This window comes from Chenopodium quinoa, unplaced genomic scaffold (genome assembly GCF_001683475.1).
Source record: "Chenopodium quinoa cultivar QQ74 unplaced genomic scaffold, ASM168347v1, whole genome shotgun sequence".
Taxonomy (NCBI): Eukaryota; Viridiplantae; Streptophyta; class Magnoliopsida; order Caryophyllales; family Amaranthaceae; genus Chenopodium; species Chenopodium quinoa.
This window is the reverse complement of record NW_018745291.1, coordinates 752,724-772,063: the sequence shown is the minus strand read 5'-3', so window position 1 is coordinate 772,063 and position 19,340 is coordinate 752,724. Positions and strand designations below refer to the sequence as shown.

Genomic DNA, 19,340 nt, shown 5'->3' with positions numbered 1-19,340 from the left:
TTTGATGTGCATAAAATTTAAATAAAATGTGCATAATTTTACTTCTCAATATACATATTTTTTACTCTTATTCATTCACCTAAGACAGGTATTTGGGCAGAGAGTGCACGACATTACCAATTCCAGTAGACATTCCAAGTTATCCTTTAGATTTAATTTGGTTGCTTAGTTTTCTCATTCATTCACCTAAAACACCTTGCTTATCTTTCTCTCTCATCCTCGATCTATTTCCATTACATAGTTGTACTAAAACATTTTGGTTCAAATTTTAGGAAAAACAGTCATTTGGGTATTATATAAGATATTAATTTAACTTTTATATTTATATTTTTTACTTGGGTATTATATAAGATATTAATTGCATATAATGTGCATTGGAAAGCATGAAACACCCACGTTGCAATTAAATAAGAACGGAGGAAGTATATGTTAAATTGTTGTTTGTCTATCAGATTTGTCTGCCGGGATATTGAAGTTCGTGCTGATTTATTAGTGTACTTCATTTTAGCCGATTTTTTTTTTTTTTATTTATTTTTTTTCTCTTTAGATAATATTAGATATCTAACTAATTACTTTGTTACTAGTTCTTATGGTGAGCTTGTTGAATTCTTCTTCAGATCCTTAAGGAGTTTCCTTCGCTTAGGGACGACAATGTAATTCTCAAATATGGTACCAAGGCCATTGCTGTCAGTATCAGCTCCCCACCCAGAGAAACACGAATATCTGTATCTGGCTCTAGACTTAAGCAGAAAACAAAAACTGCAACTCCTACAAAATCATCTTTGACCAGTAGTTTTAGTAACTTGCAAAAGGAGGCTCGGCGGGCATTTTCTTCTTGGACTCCACGTGGATCTGCAGACAAAGTCCCTCCAAAGGAGCCACACAAAAAGAGGAAAAGCTCTGTTTTAACACCGTCTGAGAAAGTTGCATGGGAAACAATGACAGGAATTCAAGAAGATCATGCTTCCTCGTTAACTGCTGATGGACAAGATCGACTTCCTTCTGTGTCAATTGCTGAAGAATGGATGCTGACAGGTGACCCAAAGAAGGATGATGGTGTCCGTTCTTCTCATCGATATGACAGTGCTCCAGACATCATCTTATTTAAGGTATGCGTAATCACCTTATTAAGGTATGCATGTATGATTTCAGAATATCAGGTATTAAATACTAACTGAATTTTTCTGGAAATATAACTTCTTATTTATTAGTGATGAGAAAACGAGAGCATATTTAACAGCAAAAAATGAAATCAGCAAACAAGGACAAGTTGTCCTCCTAGGAAACAGAATTATTGATCAACCCAATATATTTGTTATTTTAATCATCTCTTGACAGCCCCGGCTGGTGGACTGTGGCCGCTTTAGCCCATGACAATGCAGTTTATGTTACATTATCCCACAACAAATTAGTGAATTACTCCTCTGTCCAGTAAATTTATTTGTGATCCTTTTTGAGATATATATGAGATCCCATACTTATATGAGAACTGATCTAAAATTAAGAACATATGATTAAAAATTTAGAACACATGATTTAAAGTTTAGAACATATGGGTAATAAATTAAAACATAGTGTGGCTCATAAGTTTGATCCCTCGAAACTATCTTGAGCGTCTCCTTGGTTTTTATAGAGCGGGACCAAGGTGCTCTTCCTCCAATCTTTTGAGATCCATATGTCCCTTCATATCTTGTTAAAGAGGTCCTCTAACCAATCAATACCAATCTTAACCAAATTCCTCCATACCTCTACCAATATACCATCAGGACCAACTGCTTTCTTAGGCTTCATCTTCTTCAGTACGGTCTCTACCTCTACTCTCCTAATCCTCCGCACATTCTGCATGTTGATTTCTTCATCACTCACAAAGGTATCTCCTATCACAACTCCTTGACTTTCATTAAGCAATTCGTTGAAGTACCCCATCCACCTGTTCTTAATGTCTTCATCTTGTACTAAAACATTTTGGTTCTTATCTTTGACACACTTTACCATGCCAATATCCTTCCTCGCCTTTTGTCTTCTCTTCGCCATCTTATAAATGACCTGTTCTCCCTCCTTAGAATCAAGCTTTCGCCTACTCCTTTAATGAAAATTTCTTCTTAGAGATAATAGGCCCAAAGTTGGTTTAAGTGGTACAAAGAGCAAGTTGTTGGCTCTTATCTTGATTACAACGTCATCACACTGGCTTCCATGAGTATAGAGTGTTTTTTTTTTTTCTTTTTTTTTTTATTTTTTGGGTGGGTGAAAATTAAAGTTTTGACTGGTAATCTAATTATGATATCGTGCTGTTTTGTTTTGCACATTAACTTGATTGATATTATTTACATTGTTAGATAATGTTGAGAAATACATTTTTATGATCAATTGCCATTGCATTTCATGCTTCTCTGTACCTGCAGTTCTGCTTGCCTTCGTACCTTGATGTTGAATTGTTGATTAAGCTATATTTCTTTCTTATTGTTATTATTTAGATTTTAGCTTTTATGCTTGTTGTGTCTCTTCTCTTCAGGCACTTCTTTCCTTGTGTTCTGATGGAACAATTTCTGCAAAAGGTGCCATAGATTTGTGTGTCAATCAAATGAAGTGCGTTTTAAGCTCTCAACAACTTCCCGAGAATGCTTCTGTTGAAATTATTGGGCAAGCATACCATGCAACAGAAACATTTGTAGAGGTAGTGACCGACTGAGCTATTTTTTTTTTTATTATTAAATTTGTTGGGCTTTTTGTCTCTGGTTACAAGTTGTTCTTTGTTCACCTTTGTTTCTCAATGAGTACTATATGCTAGTGGGCAGAGGGGTGGGCATTTGGATTGGGACTTGTAAGTGTCGAATAGGCTGTTCAGATTGTACACATTACTTGGATTTTGCAGCTTACATGATGACTGTGTTTCAATGTCTGCAGGGACTACTCTATGCTAGATCACTGCTTAAGAAACTTGTTGGGAGCAGTGACTTACCTGGTAATTCTGAAAGAAGCAAGGATGCAGATGATGGATCATCTGAAGCTGGAAGCTCTAGTGCTGGTAATCAAATTACAGATGAACTATCTGAGCTCTTGTCGCAAGCTGATGCCTGGCTTCGACATGCGGAATTACTTCAGAGCCTTCTTGGATCAGGAATTGCTGTTTCTCTTGATGATATTGCTGACCAGGAGTCATCTGCGTGTCTTCGTGACAGATTGATTGGGGAGGAACGTTATAGCATGGCTGTCTATACTTGCAAAAAGTGCAAGGTACTTCCCTCTGTTTTAAATTGATTGACCCCATCTCTATTTTGGTAAGATCCCACAGTAGGCAGTATTTAGGAGAGTACAGTCTTGCACTGCTATTAGCCTAGTAGATTAGTAAAAAGAATTGGAGAGTTATGAAACTGAATGGTAGTTTAACTTGAAATTTAACTTTAATGGAGGTTACCATAAACAAATTCTCCCGCCCCCCACCCCCCCCCCCCCCCCCTTTTTTTTTCCAAGAAAAGTCTGTTATAGTATTCTTAAGCTGCATTGCTCCTTGTAAGGCTTCCTTTGACCTAAGGTGACTTGTCTAAACTATGAATTTGAGCTGATTGTTATCACTATGTTTGGATACAATAAAGAAGGGGAAGGGAAAGGGAGGTGAGGAGGGGGAGAAGGTGACCTTCCATTTTCCTTCTAAACCTCTTCAACCATGGAGGGATTTGGTTTATTAAAAGAGGAAAGAAAATGGATCCTTTCAATTCCCTCCCCTCCCTCCTTGCATTAGATATCCAAACAATGCATCCCTCCTTTCTCTTCTTTTCCTTTCCTCCACTTTTCTCTATCTAAATATACAGTAAATGTCCATTATCACCAATTCACCATGGATATTTAACTGTGCTTCACTAGATCTGCAACTCTACCTGTATACCCCTCTTAGTTATTGTTTAAGTTGGCTTGGGTTAATCTCTTTGCAAAGATGACATTAACTGTTTGTTGCATATTCCCTTGAATAAGAAATTTTTGAGTTTGCTTTGTTCACTTTTCAGATTGATCTTTTTCCCGTATGGATCGCATGGGGGCATGCTTTACTTCGTATGGAGCACTATTCACAGGCCCGTGTGAAATTTATGTATGTATTTCCTACACTGCTCAAAGTCTCTGGTATTCTTTTTCCTTTTCAGTTTTGAATGCTCTCTCCAGGTCTTTTTGTTTATATAGTTTCTCAGTTTTTCCTTTGGGTGGAAGAGAAATGGGTGACAGATGTAGAGGCTTATGATTGATAGTTTGACACTTTCCTGCTGACATGCAGACAAGCTCTCCAACTGCGCAAGATCGATCCTGACTTCCATGTTGCACCAGTTATTTTGGACATCATTAACACTATTGAAGGTGGTCCTCCAGTTGATGTGTCTGCAGTTCGTTCCATGTAAGTGGGATATGCCGTCTTTTTTTACCTTGCTTTTTTCTCCTAGAGAAAGAGATTGCTATGTATGCATACTGGATTATCAGTTGCATAAGCATTGATTATAGACATTGTGTGTTAGATAATTCGTTTGAGGTAATCCTATTAAATGATATCTATAAAACCAAAAAAAAAAAAGAAAAATGTAGTTGTCAAGAAAGAAATGTACTTTAGTAGCTGATTGTTGTAATATATGTTACAGGTATGAACATCTTGCAAAAAGTGCACCGACAATTCTAGATGATTCTCTATCTGCAGATTCATATCTTAATGTCCTGCACATGCCATCTACTTTTCCTCGTTCAGAGAGGTCAAGGGGGTCCCAAGAGCCTGAAAATAGTAGCTCAATGAGTGGCACAGATTATGATGATGGACCACGCAGCAATCTGGATAATATTCGGTACCTTGAATGTGTCAACTACCTTCAAGATGTAAGAATCGGAAATTTAATTTAACCTATTAGTATATGTGATCAGTGTTGGAGTAAAAATTAAAGGAGAATTTGGTCAGTTGGCCTTTTATTTGTTGTCATTAACATGGGTTTAGTGAGGTCTTCTACGTGATTTTGTTTTGTCTTTTACTTACAGGATACTGCTGCCCTTCTGATGTTTAAATTGTGATTCTTGAAGTCTATGCTGCTATAGTCAGTGTAGCTATTGCCTGTAGGCAGTGAGGATTGACTACATATTTTAGTTTTTTTTTTTTTTTTTTTTTTTTCGCAGTTTTGGAATTTACTATGTGATGTTCACTCCCTATTCTCCTTTTGCGAATTCCTATGCTGTAAAATATCCACTGGCGTTTAGGTGTAAGTAATTTTCTCTTCTTATGCAGTATGCACGACAGGATTTGCTAGATTTTATGTTCAGGCATGGACATTATAATGATGCTTGCTTGCTATTCTTTCCTCCTGACGGTGTTCCTCTACCTCCTCAACCATCATCTGTCGGGACAGTTACTTCATCTTCATCTCCACAGAGACCAGACTCTGTGGTAACTGATTATGGCACCATTGACAGTTTATGCGAATTTTGTATAAACTATGGTGCTATGTCTGTGTTGGAAGAAGTGATTTCTGCGAGGATTTCATCTTCAGCATCCCTAGACTCTGCTGTAAATAAGTATACTGAGATGGCATTGGCTAAAATATGCAACTATTGCGAGACTCATAAACATTTTAACTACCTCTACAAGTTTCTGGTAATTCAAAATCCCTCATTAACTGTCAGTCAAAGTAAAGTTTGCATTGAGTGCCCTGTGTATGTCTTCTGTAATCCATCCAAATACTGCAAAATCTTTCATACACTTATCTTTTAAGTATATGAAAATTGTGTTGTTTACGTTGGGATGCTTTGGCTTTTGTACCTGTCATCAATCATACTAAGGTTTAAAATTGCGCCTGCTGAGACCAGTTTGCTTTCATTTTTTCCCCATTATTGTCATCAATCATATTTCTGGCTATACTTATCTTCCTCATTAGTTCATTAATGCAAATTTTGACTGATCTCCTATTATCATTATTATTGATGCAGGTGATTAAAAGAGATCATGTTGCTGCTGGTCTTTGCTGTATTCAGTTATTTATGAATTCTTTGTCCCAAGAAGATGCGGTAAAGCATTTGCAAAATGCCAAGGTACCACTAACCTCTCAATCACTGCATTTTGTAATGGCAAAAGCTCTTCTGCCTCTTCACTCTCTTTATTCTTTATAGGGTATATACTCCATATAAGTCTAGTACTAGCTGTTGTGAATCCAGTAGGCTTTAGTAAAGATATGATTAACTTAATTTAATTTGCTTTTGTTGATATCATCGGTTGTCCTCCTTTAACAGCAGAGTATAAAAACTGATGATTAAATAAGCCTGCATTTTCTGGACTTAATTTGTGAGCTAATTATAATTTAAATTTTGTTTCTGTTCATAATTCTTGAGCAACCATTTTTATTACCCGTCTTTAATGAGCATAGAGAAGCAAGCATTTAAGCTGTCTACTTTTGTGATCCCTTTCTCCTGTAGTATTTACAGGATTTTATGAGCTATGTATTAGTTTTTTAATGAATTAGTATTATCATTTATTTATTGAAGTTGAAATATCTTTGACTATTGGTTGTCTGTGGGTAACTGAAATACTTAACAGCTGAAGTAAGGGAAGAAAACAAGCATGAGAAGGGAGAAATAAGTTGAAACACGGTGTAGCCACTGAAAATTTAGGTGAAATCACACCAAGCGACACAAAGTTTAGCCAAAATACAATCATTCACATGAACTTTTCACACTAAATAAATTCACATGAACTTTATCAGTATCACCAAACATGTTCAATGACTAGATATAGGTCCCACTAGCCAAAAAAATTTGAATTTTTTTAGTGATTATCAAAATTTTAAGCATTAAAATTTAAAAATCTCCCTAAAAGATAAATATAAAAATTAAAAATTCATTTCTTCTCTCTTTTCTCTCTCTCCACCTCTTCTTCCCTCTCCACCTAATTCTCTAAGAGAGAGTGCATTTCGGAGTTAATGCTTTCAACGGTGATTTGTAAGTCATAAAAACCCATAGAGTGGAGGAAAAGAGAACTAGGTGGAGAAGGGAAGAGAGGAGAGAGAAAGAAAGGAAGGATGAATTGTTTATTTAAAATAAAATAAAATTGCGTGGGTTATTTTATTTTAATGTATTAATTTATTTTTCTATTATTTTACTGTTTTTAAAACTTTTTGGTCTGAGATCCACTCTGGTGACTATAATGTCATTGAGTTTCCGCAGTGATAAAGTTCGTGTTAAATTTTTTATTGTGAAAAGTTTGCGTCAATGGTTGTCATTGGCTAAAGGCTGTGTCACTGGATGTGATGTTGCTAAAAATTCTCATTTTGTGGGTAAATTTACCTAAGTGAGGATATAATATCATAATTATATGTGATAAGACTTGCGAACTATTTGGAATATAATTATGCTATCTTGATCTCCAAGCCACAACTCACTTTAAAATAAGTGATCATATGTGGGTTTACAATACGCTCAGATGGCATAAGTTACAAAGACCCTATCAACTCCCTAATACCAAAGTATTTACATAGTCCAGACTCCAGATTAAGTCAATAAGACCTTAGAACTACAAACACATACCATACACTGCTCGTTGGAGAGTGTATCTAACTTGCATGTAGACCACTGCAATGCACATGCACTATTTATATTTGTTTTCCTTTTTATTTTGAGCGTAGGTACATTTTGATGATGGGATAACAGCCCGTAGAGAGACAGCTAAACTTGTCGGAAAAGGCATTCGAGGTAAAAGTGCCTCGGAGAAACTTACTGAGGAAGGACTCAACAAACTTTCAGCTCGGGCTGCTATTCAGGTAATTGCATCAATTCATTAAAATCTTATGATTTATAGTCTTTGGGATTTTGTTGACTTGTTTCTACTTGCTAATGTTCATGGGATCAAAATGAAGAATACCAATTATGTGTTTCTTGTAATACATTTGCTTTATAGTTTCTGATAGTGCTGCCTTACATTTCCGACTCTAAATGATGTAGTGGTCAAGCAGCTATGGATTAATATATGTGCAATTTTGCCACCTTTTTTTTTTTTTTTTTTTTTTTTTTTTTTTTTTTTTTTTTTTGCTTGAGTTAATCTTGCTAGTTGGCACTGGGATTATGTACTTTTATCAAGGAATAATGTGACTTGATGGATCCAAATTGGAGTTGGATGGGATTTGCAATTATCATCTTTTGGAGCAAATTTGATTGTTAGCTAACTTAGCTTGTAATTGAGATCTTGTTTTAACTGTTTTGGAGGAGTTATTTTGACTGTATTAGCCTATTACTCTGCTAGCTGTTTTGGATGTTATGAAACCGGAGAAAAACAACACTTGGTGCTTTGTGATTAAGTAAAATTTGATACTTGTATTGGGTATATATAACAGAAGAATTAAGTTATTGCCTTGTATCTATGTGCTCCTTTGTTGTGGAATTTATTTCTTTGTTGATGTGAATATGGAAGATATAGTTTTTTTCTTTTGTTTCTACCTCGATGATGTCATGTTGATTAGATCTAGTTTGCTAATAGTTATGTTTTAGGTAATTGTTAGATTTAATAATTAGGTATTGTTTATCTTTTATTTTAATTAGAGATTTAGATTAGGTAATAATTATCTTTTGTTATCGATCTCAAAATGTTCTAAAATCTATGTTGACTATTAGGGTGTAATATAATTGGTGTGTGATTGAGATTAATAAGTTTGAAGTTTTGTGATAAAATGTAGAGAGTAGGTAAGATGTTTGGTCCGTTTCAAGTTTGGTTTATTGTTGGTCCTTTTTGATCAAATCATTTAGTTTAGGTCCATTTGACTCTAATTAATACTTGGGAATTGTTCCATTTGACATAGCAAAATCATTTCGTTTGTTCCATGTGGTTAGATATTGGTTTAAAATGAGGATATGGTTGAAAATGACCTTTTTTTTTCCCTATACTCTACACCTAGTACATTTAGTGATGCCCCTTTCTTTTCTCTGTCCCAGACTTATGCATATTTTTGTTTACGCCTTCCAATCTTCCATACTAGCTTTCTCCGTAATTTTGGCGTGACTAAGGATGCCCTTGTGACTAGAGTAACTTTTAATGGTGTTCCAATTTGCCTATTTTATAGTGGATTTCTTGAAACTATCGACAAAATAAAAAATATGGCTATACAATGTATATTTGGAGATACACCCATTCAAAGTGCATAAGTTTTCAGGGACATTTTAATATTTCAATGTGAGCTTATTTTGAGATAGGGGTTAGTGGGTGAATCTAAAATTTTAATTATTTGGATATCAGGCAGTAGACTCGTTTTGTGTGTTGATGATAACAAACACAAGTAGCTAGTGTCACTTGTTATATGTTCGGATTGGATAGATACCTATATAAGTAAATAGAGAGAGGACTAATGTGTGCTTTATTATCAAACGAACATGACAAATCATAGAAATGCCAACAAGAATTGCCAAATAATTATTGGAAAATAAAAATAAAATAAAAAGTACTTCCTGCTTTTTCAATCGCAAGGTTGGAAATTTTACACTATTCACACAAACCCCTTTGACTGTCTTTTCCAGAAAAAAAGTATATGGCTGCTTGGTACCTACTACAAATATAGACTTATATAATTCACGAAAATTTCACATTTTAGTTGTGTTCAGATACTATAAAACTATTGTGTCTTGATAGTATTATATTGGTATGATTCGTTTGCAACATTTCATTGGAACTATAAAAGGCCCGAACATCAAAAAAGAGCTCAGGATACCAAACACATATTTTCTTCTATCTACCATCATTTGAACTGCTGTGGTCATAAAGCAAGCTTAATTATTGTGTGAAACCCCGTATTGGGTAACTGAAAAACTAAAGATCTGCCGGAGGTTTGCAGACACAATAATATTTTATTGCCTAATGTGCGAACATGAAGCATTCATAGGTGTCTTATGTGAGTTTCAGCCAAAATTTTGGGGCACAAGGTTGTTGGTCTGCCTTCCAAAATGAGGTGTCTAGTTAGTATAGTTTCTAAAAAAGGGTAATAACTATAGTGTTCCTTTGGTCTCATGCTCATAGGATCTCTCTGTAATTTCTGTCTGGTGTATTATGTTGCTGCTACTATGCTTATAGTAATATCTGAAAGAGTACTGCTCCAGATGTGTTCCCTCTCCCAGAAATTTTGTTCTCTCTGATTAACGGCATTTCTGTATTCAATAATACATGTGATAGCCCCTTAACATGACCCCTCTTTTCTGTTACGCAGTACCTTTGCCTTCATTTTAAATTAACAGAAGAACTATAGGCTACACTGCTACAGCTATGATACTATAATTTAAATTAATATGTTATTGGTATAGGTTACAGTACATTCTTAAATTTGTATAACAAAAAAGTTGTATGACTATGAGTGATGGATGTTGGATGGACTCAATCCCTAGCCCCCGTTCAATCCTGCTTATTGTGTTTATCTAGCACATCTATTTTTCTTGTCTTTTCTCTGACGTGTTTTGTGATGCTGGTAAATTGATGGTTTTGAAAACTAATGCGCTTCTAGTGTTTTCTCTACCATCATAGGTTGAAGTTGTGAAATGCCTGAATGAAACTGAAGGTCCACAGTGGAAACATTCTGTCTTTGGAAATCCAAATGATCCTGAAACGTTCAGGTCTCTGATACTTCTTGGTGGTACAGATTAGTAGTGTCCATTTATTAAGTGTAGAAAAGAAATCATAATTTATCTGGAATTTACTCCCTCCTGCTATGTAATCAGCTTCATTTATACGCCTTGTGAGGGCCTATATCTCATTTCTATTTCTGGAATGCTTTTACAGGAGGAGGTGTCAAATTGCAGAAACTCTTGCAGAGAAGAACTTTGACTTGGCTTACCAAGTTGTCTGTCAATTTGATCTTCCTGGTAACCTATTTATTGCCTGCTTTTATTGATGTCATCTTGCTTAAGCATACATATTGTGGCTCTAACTCAATATCTACAGCTGTGGATATTTATGCTGCGGTCGCTGCATCGCTTGCTGAAAGGAAAAAGGGGAACCTGTTGACTGAATTTTTAAGGAACATTAAGGGGAATATATTTGATGATGAATGGGATGAGGTACTTCTTTTTCTTTTCTTAACATTGGTATCAACAACGTAATCAAGTGGGATATTTAGTTCTTCTAGCATGATTATTCATCAGATCATTGTAACTGTATTTCTGTTACTACATTGAACATGGTTTTCTTTTCGCAGTTTTAGATTAGCCTCTGTTTTAAAAACTATTGTTGAAGATGAGCCACAAGAAGGCTCGAGAAGAACAAAGAAAATATCTGGCTTGGAATTTGAAATATGTTTTATCTCTTTAGCTTAGGAGTTAGGAGGTCATAGACGATAAGTTGAGCTAAAACAACATATCTGCATAATTTAGCGAGGAAGATGCTTAATTTTGGCTTAAACCCGAATTACAAAGCTAAATCAAAGCCCTTGGTTTTCTTATTTTTTAATGCTTATTAAAGGAAAACAGTTGGCCTTAGAAATAATATCGAGTACAATTTTTTTAATTTCCTTAATTAGTTTCTTTAACTGTTTAACTTGTGCTTGAACTTATCATTCTCCTTGAATAAAAGTGCAAGTCAAACTAACCTCCAGTTTGAATTATACCGTGTTTTGACCTGCCACCTTAGAGCTTGTCAACCTGTTAAATGATTAAGGAACCTATCATCATTTCCTTCAAAATGTGAGATGTGTTATATTGCTGCCTAATCATCTACTGGCTCTAATTTGTTTTTATTACCTTTTAGTTCTATGCACATTGCCTAATAATCCAGGACATATTTTACTCCCTTGGGATTTTATCGGGATTTCTACAATTGCATTGATCCCTGGCTTTAATTGTCTTTAACTTTATGATGCTCTAGGTTTTGGGGACTGCCATAAATGTTTATGCAAACAAACATAAGGAGCGCCCAGATCGTCTCATAGACATGTTAATCAGTACCCACAGGTAATGAACTATGAACTTCTTGTATGTTACATTTCATGTACTTGTGTATAAAAGGTATATAGACTGCGGCCGTGGTTCTTTTTAGTAAAGCAATTGTTTAGTAATTTTAGTCTACTGGCTGGTACAATTAAGCTACTTTGCAATATGGCTATCAAGCAGGTGAGATGGCTAATTCAAGCACGTGCCTATATAGCTAACAATTCTGTTGAACATAGACAAATCCCGTTATGGGTACCATGTTTTCACACAGCCTAACCCTATTCTTGAGTGATTTGACGCAAGAACCCTGGTAAAAAAATGCTTACTTGAATTAGAAGGTGCTAAAAAGGGTGGAGGGATTTGAGACTGAAAGACTATTCCTGGTATGAAAAGGAGACAGCAACCGGGAAGTAAGTACAACTAGAAGGGATTTCCTGTTGAATCATAGTAAATAATTTTATGCATAGATTAAGAGGCAGAATTTGCAATTGAAGAGTTTCAGTATCCCTTCTTTGGCTCTCAACTATTTCGCGCTCATGGTGTTGCCTTAGTGTAATATATTGCTTGAAGCAGACGTTTCTTTGAGTATAAGAATTGTGAACAGGTGTGTGGAACCCTCAGAATGAAAATCTTTTGTAAAATCCCTCTCTGGTTGAATTCTAGATCCCCCCTTTTTCAATGAAAATTTATGGCTTAGAATAAGTGTAGTTTTCATTTTACTTTTAATGGACCTTTTTTTTGTGTGTTTATATAATCCTATTCTCATACACAAATATCTAGAATTGTATATGGTTTTACTTGTGAAAGTAATCTGGATTTTAAAAAACATGGTACTTGTGTATGTGCAGGAAGGTGTTGGCTTGTGTTGTCTGTGGTCGTCTAAAAGGTGCTTTCCAAATTGCCTCCAGAAGTGGCAGTGTGGCCGATGTTCAATATGTGGCACATCAGGTTTGATTTTCTCTGAGTCCTGGTTTATGTCCTCTATAGTAGAATCAATAAAGCCACATGCCCATGTATGTTGCTGAGCTAGACTACAGTTATAGATGCACAACATTTTTATCAAATAAACACATTTACCCTGTAGATTGAAAGGTCAGGTCATGCCAATTGTTCTCGTCAAATATACTGTAGAACTTATTGTTAAACTTCTACTTTCATGACAATGTTGCATGTCCTTTGCCGTAGCAGCCTAACTAAAAGTGTCAAGGATCACAGCACTAATGTAGTTTATAGTTTACTGTCAAATAATATGGTTTTTTCATGTGATTGTTGATATGGTCTGGTTTGATATAATATAAAGTTTGTTTTGTGTATTGGGCAGGCTCTGCATGCGAATGCACTCCCAGTTCTTGACTTGTGCAAACAATGGTTGGCTCAATATATGTAATTCTTTATTGAGGTGATTACACTAATTGGAGATAGCACTTGGCTTGAAGGGGTGATGTCAGTTGCTGCAGAAGCATGATGCTTCTTTTGGGGTGATTCATCTGTAAAACAACACTTGGATCGACAAACTCCAGTTCTGTACTTATCTTAACCAAATGCCAATTTTGAGAGCTTTGTTTTCTGACAGTTCTGCATGTCTATTAAACTCTTGGTGGTCATGCTGCATTGCTGGACCTAATTGTTGAAATGGCAGCTTGCTACTTCAAGCAACAGAAGAATGTGCATTGAGTTTGGTGTTGTTGAGATGTAAATGCAACAAGTTTACACATGGTAAAAGAAAATATAGGATTATAGTTATACAGCAAACTTCCTTGCGGCCTGTACCCTGAGTTTGTATATAACTTTCCGAGTTTGTACATAATTGGCCTTAGTCATACTTCACCATTTTGTAGTTGTTGAGGCTTATGTTGATAGATTTAGGGTACAGTTTAGGAAAAGAAAAGGTTTTAGTATACCTGGTGAGATAGTTTACATTGTAAGAATGTTAGATTGTAACAAAGTTTTGACAGCTCCTACATTACATTTGTGCTCAAGAACAAGCAGGCACATATAAACTGTTGAAAGAGAAAAGCATTGATTAAATAAAATTTATTGTTGTGTAGTGTTTACAAATCTTATTCATGTCCCAGATATATTGGTGCATATAAATACGGTCTTTGAAGAACATACAATGAGGGATTAGTATGAACAAATGATTATTTATATAGCGATACTAATTTGAAAGTTCTGTGAATAACGGAAATACTTAAAGGAAAAAAGGCAAGAAAAATGATAGTGTGAATTTTGCTTTGCTAATGTCAATTTGATTGATCAGGGCAAAAATCCTTCAGGTTTTTATGAATTGACAAGATTTTGACAGAAATTATAACATTTGTAAACATGCAGTAAATTTTACTAGTAGAAGACTTATACTTTGGGGTTTTTGTACAAATTATTTGTAGGAACTATAGCATCTTTTTAAGGCTCAAAACGCTAAGTACGATCTAATCAAACCTGAAAATGTCGAATTTTCAGCATATGCACTGATTACTTACTGCAGTATCCATATTATTTTGCAAGTTTTTACTTGAGACAAATTCTCTTCAGTACTCTGTACCATTTCCCAGAAACATCCTGTTGCATATAATATCAAACAATGCATCACTTACTGATATAGACAGCGCAAAACAACATAAAACGTCAAGGCCTTGAAGCAAGGGTTTTTTTTTATTTTTTTTTATGCGAATTATTGCTGCTAGCCGAATAATCTACAGCACAAATCTTAAAATAAATTCAGGAGATGAATTACTCGAGAGGAAGTATATAATGAAGAAATAATGATCATATAGAATCACAGTGTGACATAATAATCTGATAAAAGTCAATAGGATCTTACTGATCATCTTGTTTGCCCTCTCCGGTATTCAGCATGTCCAGAACAGCAAAAGCAGCTTTCTGAAAACAGTCCTTTTCTTCCTCAATGGCCTTCCTCCTCTCAAGGGCAGACTCTCTGCACCTCTCCATTTCTTCAGTTACTTCCGCAGAGTGTCCATCAATTTCACTGCACAATTATCAAAGGAAAAGCATTCGAACATATTAACATGGTTGTGTGATTATCACAGCAAGCACTGAATTTCAAATGCTGATAAGAAAGAAGTATTTAGCAAATTAAGTATTGGTTTTTATCCAGCAGCTTAATTTTCGACTAAAGATTGTGAAATTCACTTGATCATCTTAAGCAGATCTTCCATTGCTCCTTTTACTTGCTGCGAAAGATCTGCATTTATAAATAGCTTGTCTGAGACCTTTGCAACTCCCTTAACATCCGAAATCCGTAAAACAGCTTGTCTTAGAAATTCAGACATCAATAAATAACACGAGAGCAATTATATGATACATGACAATATGAATTTGAGTTAAATAATTCATTGTTGTATGATTTGTATCTAAAGAACTTTTCTAATTTATCCAATTTTTGTTACTTCTTATTCAAATCTAAGCCGATAAAGTACAGTGCTAGCATGAAATCAATTACATTCAGCAACATAATAATACTACTCCGTGATATAATAAATCAGTATCAATAAACTAGCTCAAACAGAGACAAAATTGCGAAAAACAGCAATATGCAATTTCGATGTTTAACGAAAAAGAAAATTCATCAAAATTTATGATCATCGATTACAGAGATAAACAAAAGATTGAATATCAGAGATCAAGCATCAGCGTAATGCATAGATGACGAACAATTTAAAAGTTTGATGATAAATATTATACAGTGAAATCGAATACATTCAACGAAGATACAGATATAAATTCGAAACTTCGAGCAAAACATTGATCATGTTTATCGAAATTTGAATATGAACACATCAAAACAGTGAACATTGCTCAAATTGCATATGAGAAACACAGAGATTAAAGCTAATTCGATAATTTAACCTAAATTTTCGTAAAAAAATGTGGTGAATCAACACATTCAAAGCGAAACTAAATTTGACATGTTAAGCTTGAAATATATAGAAATGAGATGATGAATTCAAACACATTATCATCGAAAAAACTTACGCAATTCTACAAAATGTAATCAATTACAAAATAACAAAATACAACAACGAAATGCAAATTTAACCTAATTTTAATTGATCTGGAAATCGATAATCAACTGTAAGAACTCAAACTGAAAATTCAAACAAAGAGCGAAGATGAAAAGAGAGAAAAACCGTAAAGGACGGTGGAGAAGTGAGATTTGAGCTCAGGAAGTGGATTCGTTTGATGCGATGAAGGCACGATTGCTTGCTCCGTTGATCCCTCCATTGTTGACGAGCTTCAGAGCAGAGAATGAGGAGAGAGAAAGTAGTTTGTTTCGTTTTGGGAAGAAAAGGGCGGGGAAATTTGAATCGATCAAATTAATTTGGAGCCCAACCCAATATTTATACGGAGCAGAAGATTACGGGCCCTATTTAATACGAAGTACACAATTAATACAATCAACAATCCAACCCGATACTCACCAACAAGAGTTGGCTCAACCGCTCAAGTGGTAAGCAATTTGATGTCGTTTAAGGAAGGTCTCGAGTTCGAGGCTCATCATATGCAAAACTCATGTTCGGAGACTCACCTGTCATAAACCAAGTGTGAGGCCCAAGTCGGATCCGGATGTAGTCGAAGCTAAACTTCGCAATGGGCATCTTTTAAAAAAAAAAAAAAAAAAAAAAAACAACTCGATACTCTTGCTTGCAACATTATTGGCGGTGGTGCGTTTATTTAACTTGAACTTATTTTACTTTTAAGTAATTTTTTAAACAAATAATTGTACAGAGTGAATCGTTAAACAAAAGTAACATGAATTAAAATTAGGCATTTGCGGGTGGTTTATCGGAATTTGTTACTACCTCCATTTCTTTTTATTTGCAACAAATGGGTTAGTACGGACTTTAGGCAAAATTTATTTTTGCAAATAAAAACAAATGGAGGTAATTTTTTTTTTTTTTATTTATTTGAAAGAAAGGGAATCTATTTTTGGACCGATTGTAACATGAGATTATTTTTTTTATCAAATTGTAGCTAAGGGTAAATTTTTCCCAATGTGTTGCCGAAGTTATTTTTTAACCAAATTGTCGCTATTATATCCTCCGTTTTTTTTTTTAGTTGACACCTTTCTCTTTTCACGCTTGCCAATGCACTATTTTAACGCTTAATATCTCTAAATCACGACATTGTAAAATTATAAGAATTGGGTTTTAATAAAATATACATTGAGGCGATTCAAACAAGATCCCACTTGACAATGTTTTATCATAGCCATAAATCAAAAAAGCTAGTCAAAGTGTAGCTTGATTAGGTGATTTTTATCCACCAATCGCCGTCTGACAAGTGGACCAACCAGGTTCCGCCACGTGTCCTTCACGTAGGCCAATAGGAGCCTGCCACGTGTCAATCACAGATACGTCCTCTACGGACCAATTGAGACACGCCACGTGTCCACCCATGCCAAATGGGAAAACCGGCCAACAAGGCCCAATCCTGTTTAGAGGCCCAGTCAGCCCTAGGTTTACCCTAAACCTAGAGAGTGGCACGCTTCCCGAGGTTATAAATACTCCTCTTAATCCTCATTAAGAGGGAGAGAACTCGAAAAACACACGGATTACACATTAAACACTCTCACCTAGAGAGACTAAATCACTTTAATTTCCGCATTTATTACTCCTTAATCAGGTACTAACTTGACCGTTGGAGGCGGAACTCCTACCACAAGGAGTCTTCGTTGTTTTGCAGGTACAGGCGTCCGGTTCCAGTCTCGGTGTTGTAACTCTCCCGCATGACACCAGAAAACCCCGAAACATTTTGGCGCCGTCTGTGGGGAGAGTACTTCTGAGATGGCATCCACGTTTGTACCGACTTTTGAAGAGAGGCGTCCCCTAGACGACCCTCAAGTCCAGGCGGACCATGATACTGACAATGAACTTGAAGTTGAAGCTCACACAGCTCCAGACGGGACCCTAAGGGCCCGACGTACCCGTCAGACCGAAAGGAGGGAACGGGAACATTTTCAAACTGTAAGTGAGCCAACAGGCGCACCGTCTGTTCGGCAGCAGGCGACTGATGGGTCTGCTCCCATCACAAGGAACGAACTCATGACCTTCATGAGGGACTTCAAGGGAGAAATTCAAGAGTTGCTTAATAAGAAGCTTGTTCCGGCCAAGGAACAGTCGGCTAAGAAACCTTCCACCTCAGGCAAGAGGAAACCGGTACAAGGGCGAGAGGGAACTCCTCATCCTAAATCCAGGAAGTGGGAGCCGTCTGCCCTTGACCTCACAAAATACCGTTTTCCTACTCCAGGAAATAGGAAACCTGTTCGTCACATTCAGGCGGACGGGTCGAAGAAAACATACACAGACGCTCGTCTGCTGTTAGAACAGAAGAAGAGTGACCGACTGTCAGAGTCGGCCTCTACTTCAAATTTTCAAGAAAGTCTGCGAAGTACCTCGATGAGGCATACCCAGTCGTATCATGAGAGTCAGTCAGGCGGCACCTCCCGTCAGTCAGGCTTTCATAGCGACCAGGCGGTACCAAACTTACCGTTTGTACCACAGCAACAGTATTTTATGCAGCCACCTCCGTTTGGTGGACACGCAGCTAAAAATGTCCAACCTTTGGACTGGCAGCTACGGTTGCTTAGACTTGGTGAACAGCCGTCGGCCTTCTCCAAGGAAATCACTGAAGCCGCTCAGCCGGCCAAAGTGAAAAATGTGTTAGTAGGCGCCTATGATGGCACTACTAACCCAGAAGATCATCTGATGGCATTCTCCAACCTAATGTACCTTCAAGGGTTGGATGATCCCACTTGGTGCAAGTGTTTTCCAGCGACTCTCAAAGGAATTGCACAGCAATGGTTCGGCAACCTGCCGACTGGTTGTGTAAACAACTTCAGGACGCTTGCTTACTTGTTCACCTCCAACTTCGCCATGAACATTCCTGCGAAGAAGACGACCCTTGATTTGGGAACAATTCAGCAGGGTGAGAAGGAGGGGCTTCGATCCTACATCAGGCGGTTTAACCTGATGAGAATACAGATTCAAGGGTTACCGGATGAGGTAGCTTATACTGACTTTTTCAGGGGTCTCAAAGACGGGTCGACCTTCAAATTTGATCCGGTTCGAAAGAGGGTGGCGACTCTTCAGGAGGCCTTGATTGAAGCAGAAGCCTATATACAGGCAACTGATCTTTGTAGTACAGTGAAACACTCGGACGGAAAAAAGTTCGACAAAAAAGAAGGACGACAGATACAGTCGTCAAACAAGGAAAAGAAGAGAAAAGAGGTCTGGGCGGCTGATTCCTCTAAACAGCCGGCCCAGAAGAAGAAAAAAGAATTCAAACCATACTCCCCAAAGTATGCGTTTAGCAAGGATATCCAAACTATCCTAAAAGAAATCAAGGGACGGATCTCTATTGAGAAGCCGGTCCCCATGAAGGGTTCCGCAAGCAACCGGAACCAAGATAAATTC

The 19,340-nt window shown here is 36.5% G+C and overlaps 2 protein-coding genes across 3 annotated transcripts in view; one reads left to right on the top strand and one right to left on the bottom strand.

The window, feature by feature from the left end:
* LOC110712151 overlaps positions 1–13,970 on the top strand; it is a 42,140-nt gene extending 28,170 nt beyond the window's left edge. Inside the window, exons 22-36 of one of the 2 annotated variants that reach the window (XM_021890588.1) lie at positions 618–1,109; positions 2,513–2,674; positions 2,905–3,234; positions 4,002–4,084; positions 4,265–4,381; positions 4,620–4,848; positions 5,249–5,614; positions 5,947–6,048; positions 7,635–7,769; positions 10,508–10,596; positions 10,763–10,845; positions 10,925–11,040; positions 11,843–11,928; positions 12,756–12,855; positions 13,229–13,970. In XM_021890588.1, the coding sequence (XP_021746280.1) occupies positions 618–1,109; positions 2,513–2,674; positions 2,905–3,234; positions 4,002–4,084; positions 4,265–4,381; positions 4,620–4,848; positions 5,249–5,614; positions 5,947–6,048; positions 7,635–7,769; positions 10,508–10,596; positions 10,763–10,845; positions 10,925–11,040; positions 11,843–11,928; positions 12,756–12,855; positions 13,229–13,294 (2,556 nt within the window). In that variant the 3' untranslated portion in view covers positions 13,295–13,970. The other variant, XM_021890589.1, reaches the window with a different exon arrangement.
* A 204-nt stretch (positions 13,971–14,174) lies between these two features.
* On the bottom strand, positions 14,175–16,546 carry LOC110712152. The gene is made up of 4 exons (XM_021890591.1): positions 16,056–16,546; positions 15,058–15,109; positions 14,729–14,893; positions 14,175–14,466 (listed from the first exon to the last, which is right to left on the bottom strand). Exons 1-4 carry the CDS (start codon positions 16,147–16,149, stop codon positions 14,436–14,438), a joined length of 342 nt encoding a protein of 113 aa, XP_021746283.1. The 5' UTR covers positions 16,150–16,546; the 3' UTR covers positions 14,175–14,435.
* Between the last annotated feature and the right edge of the window lie 2,794 nt (positions 16,547–19,340).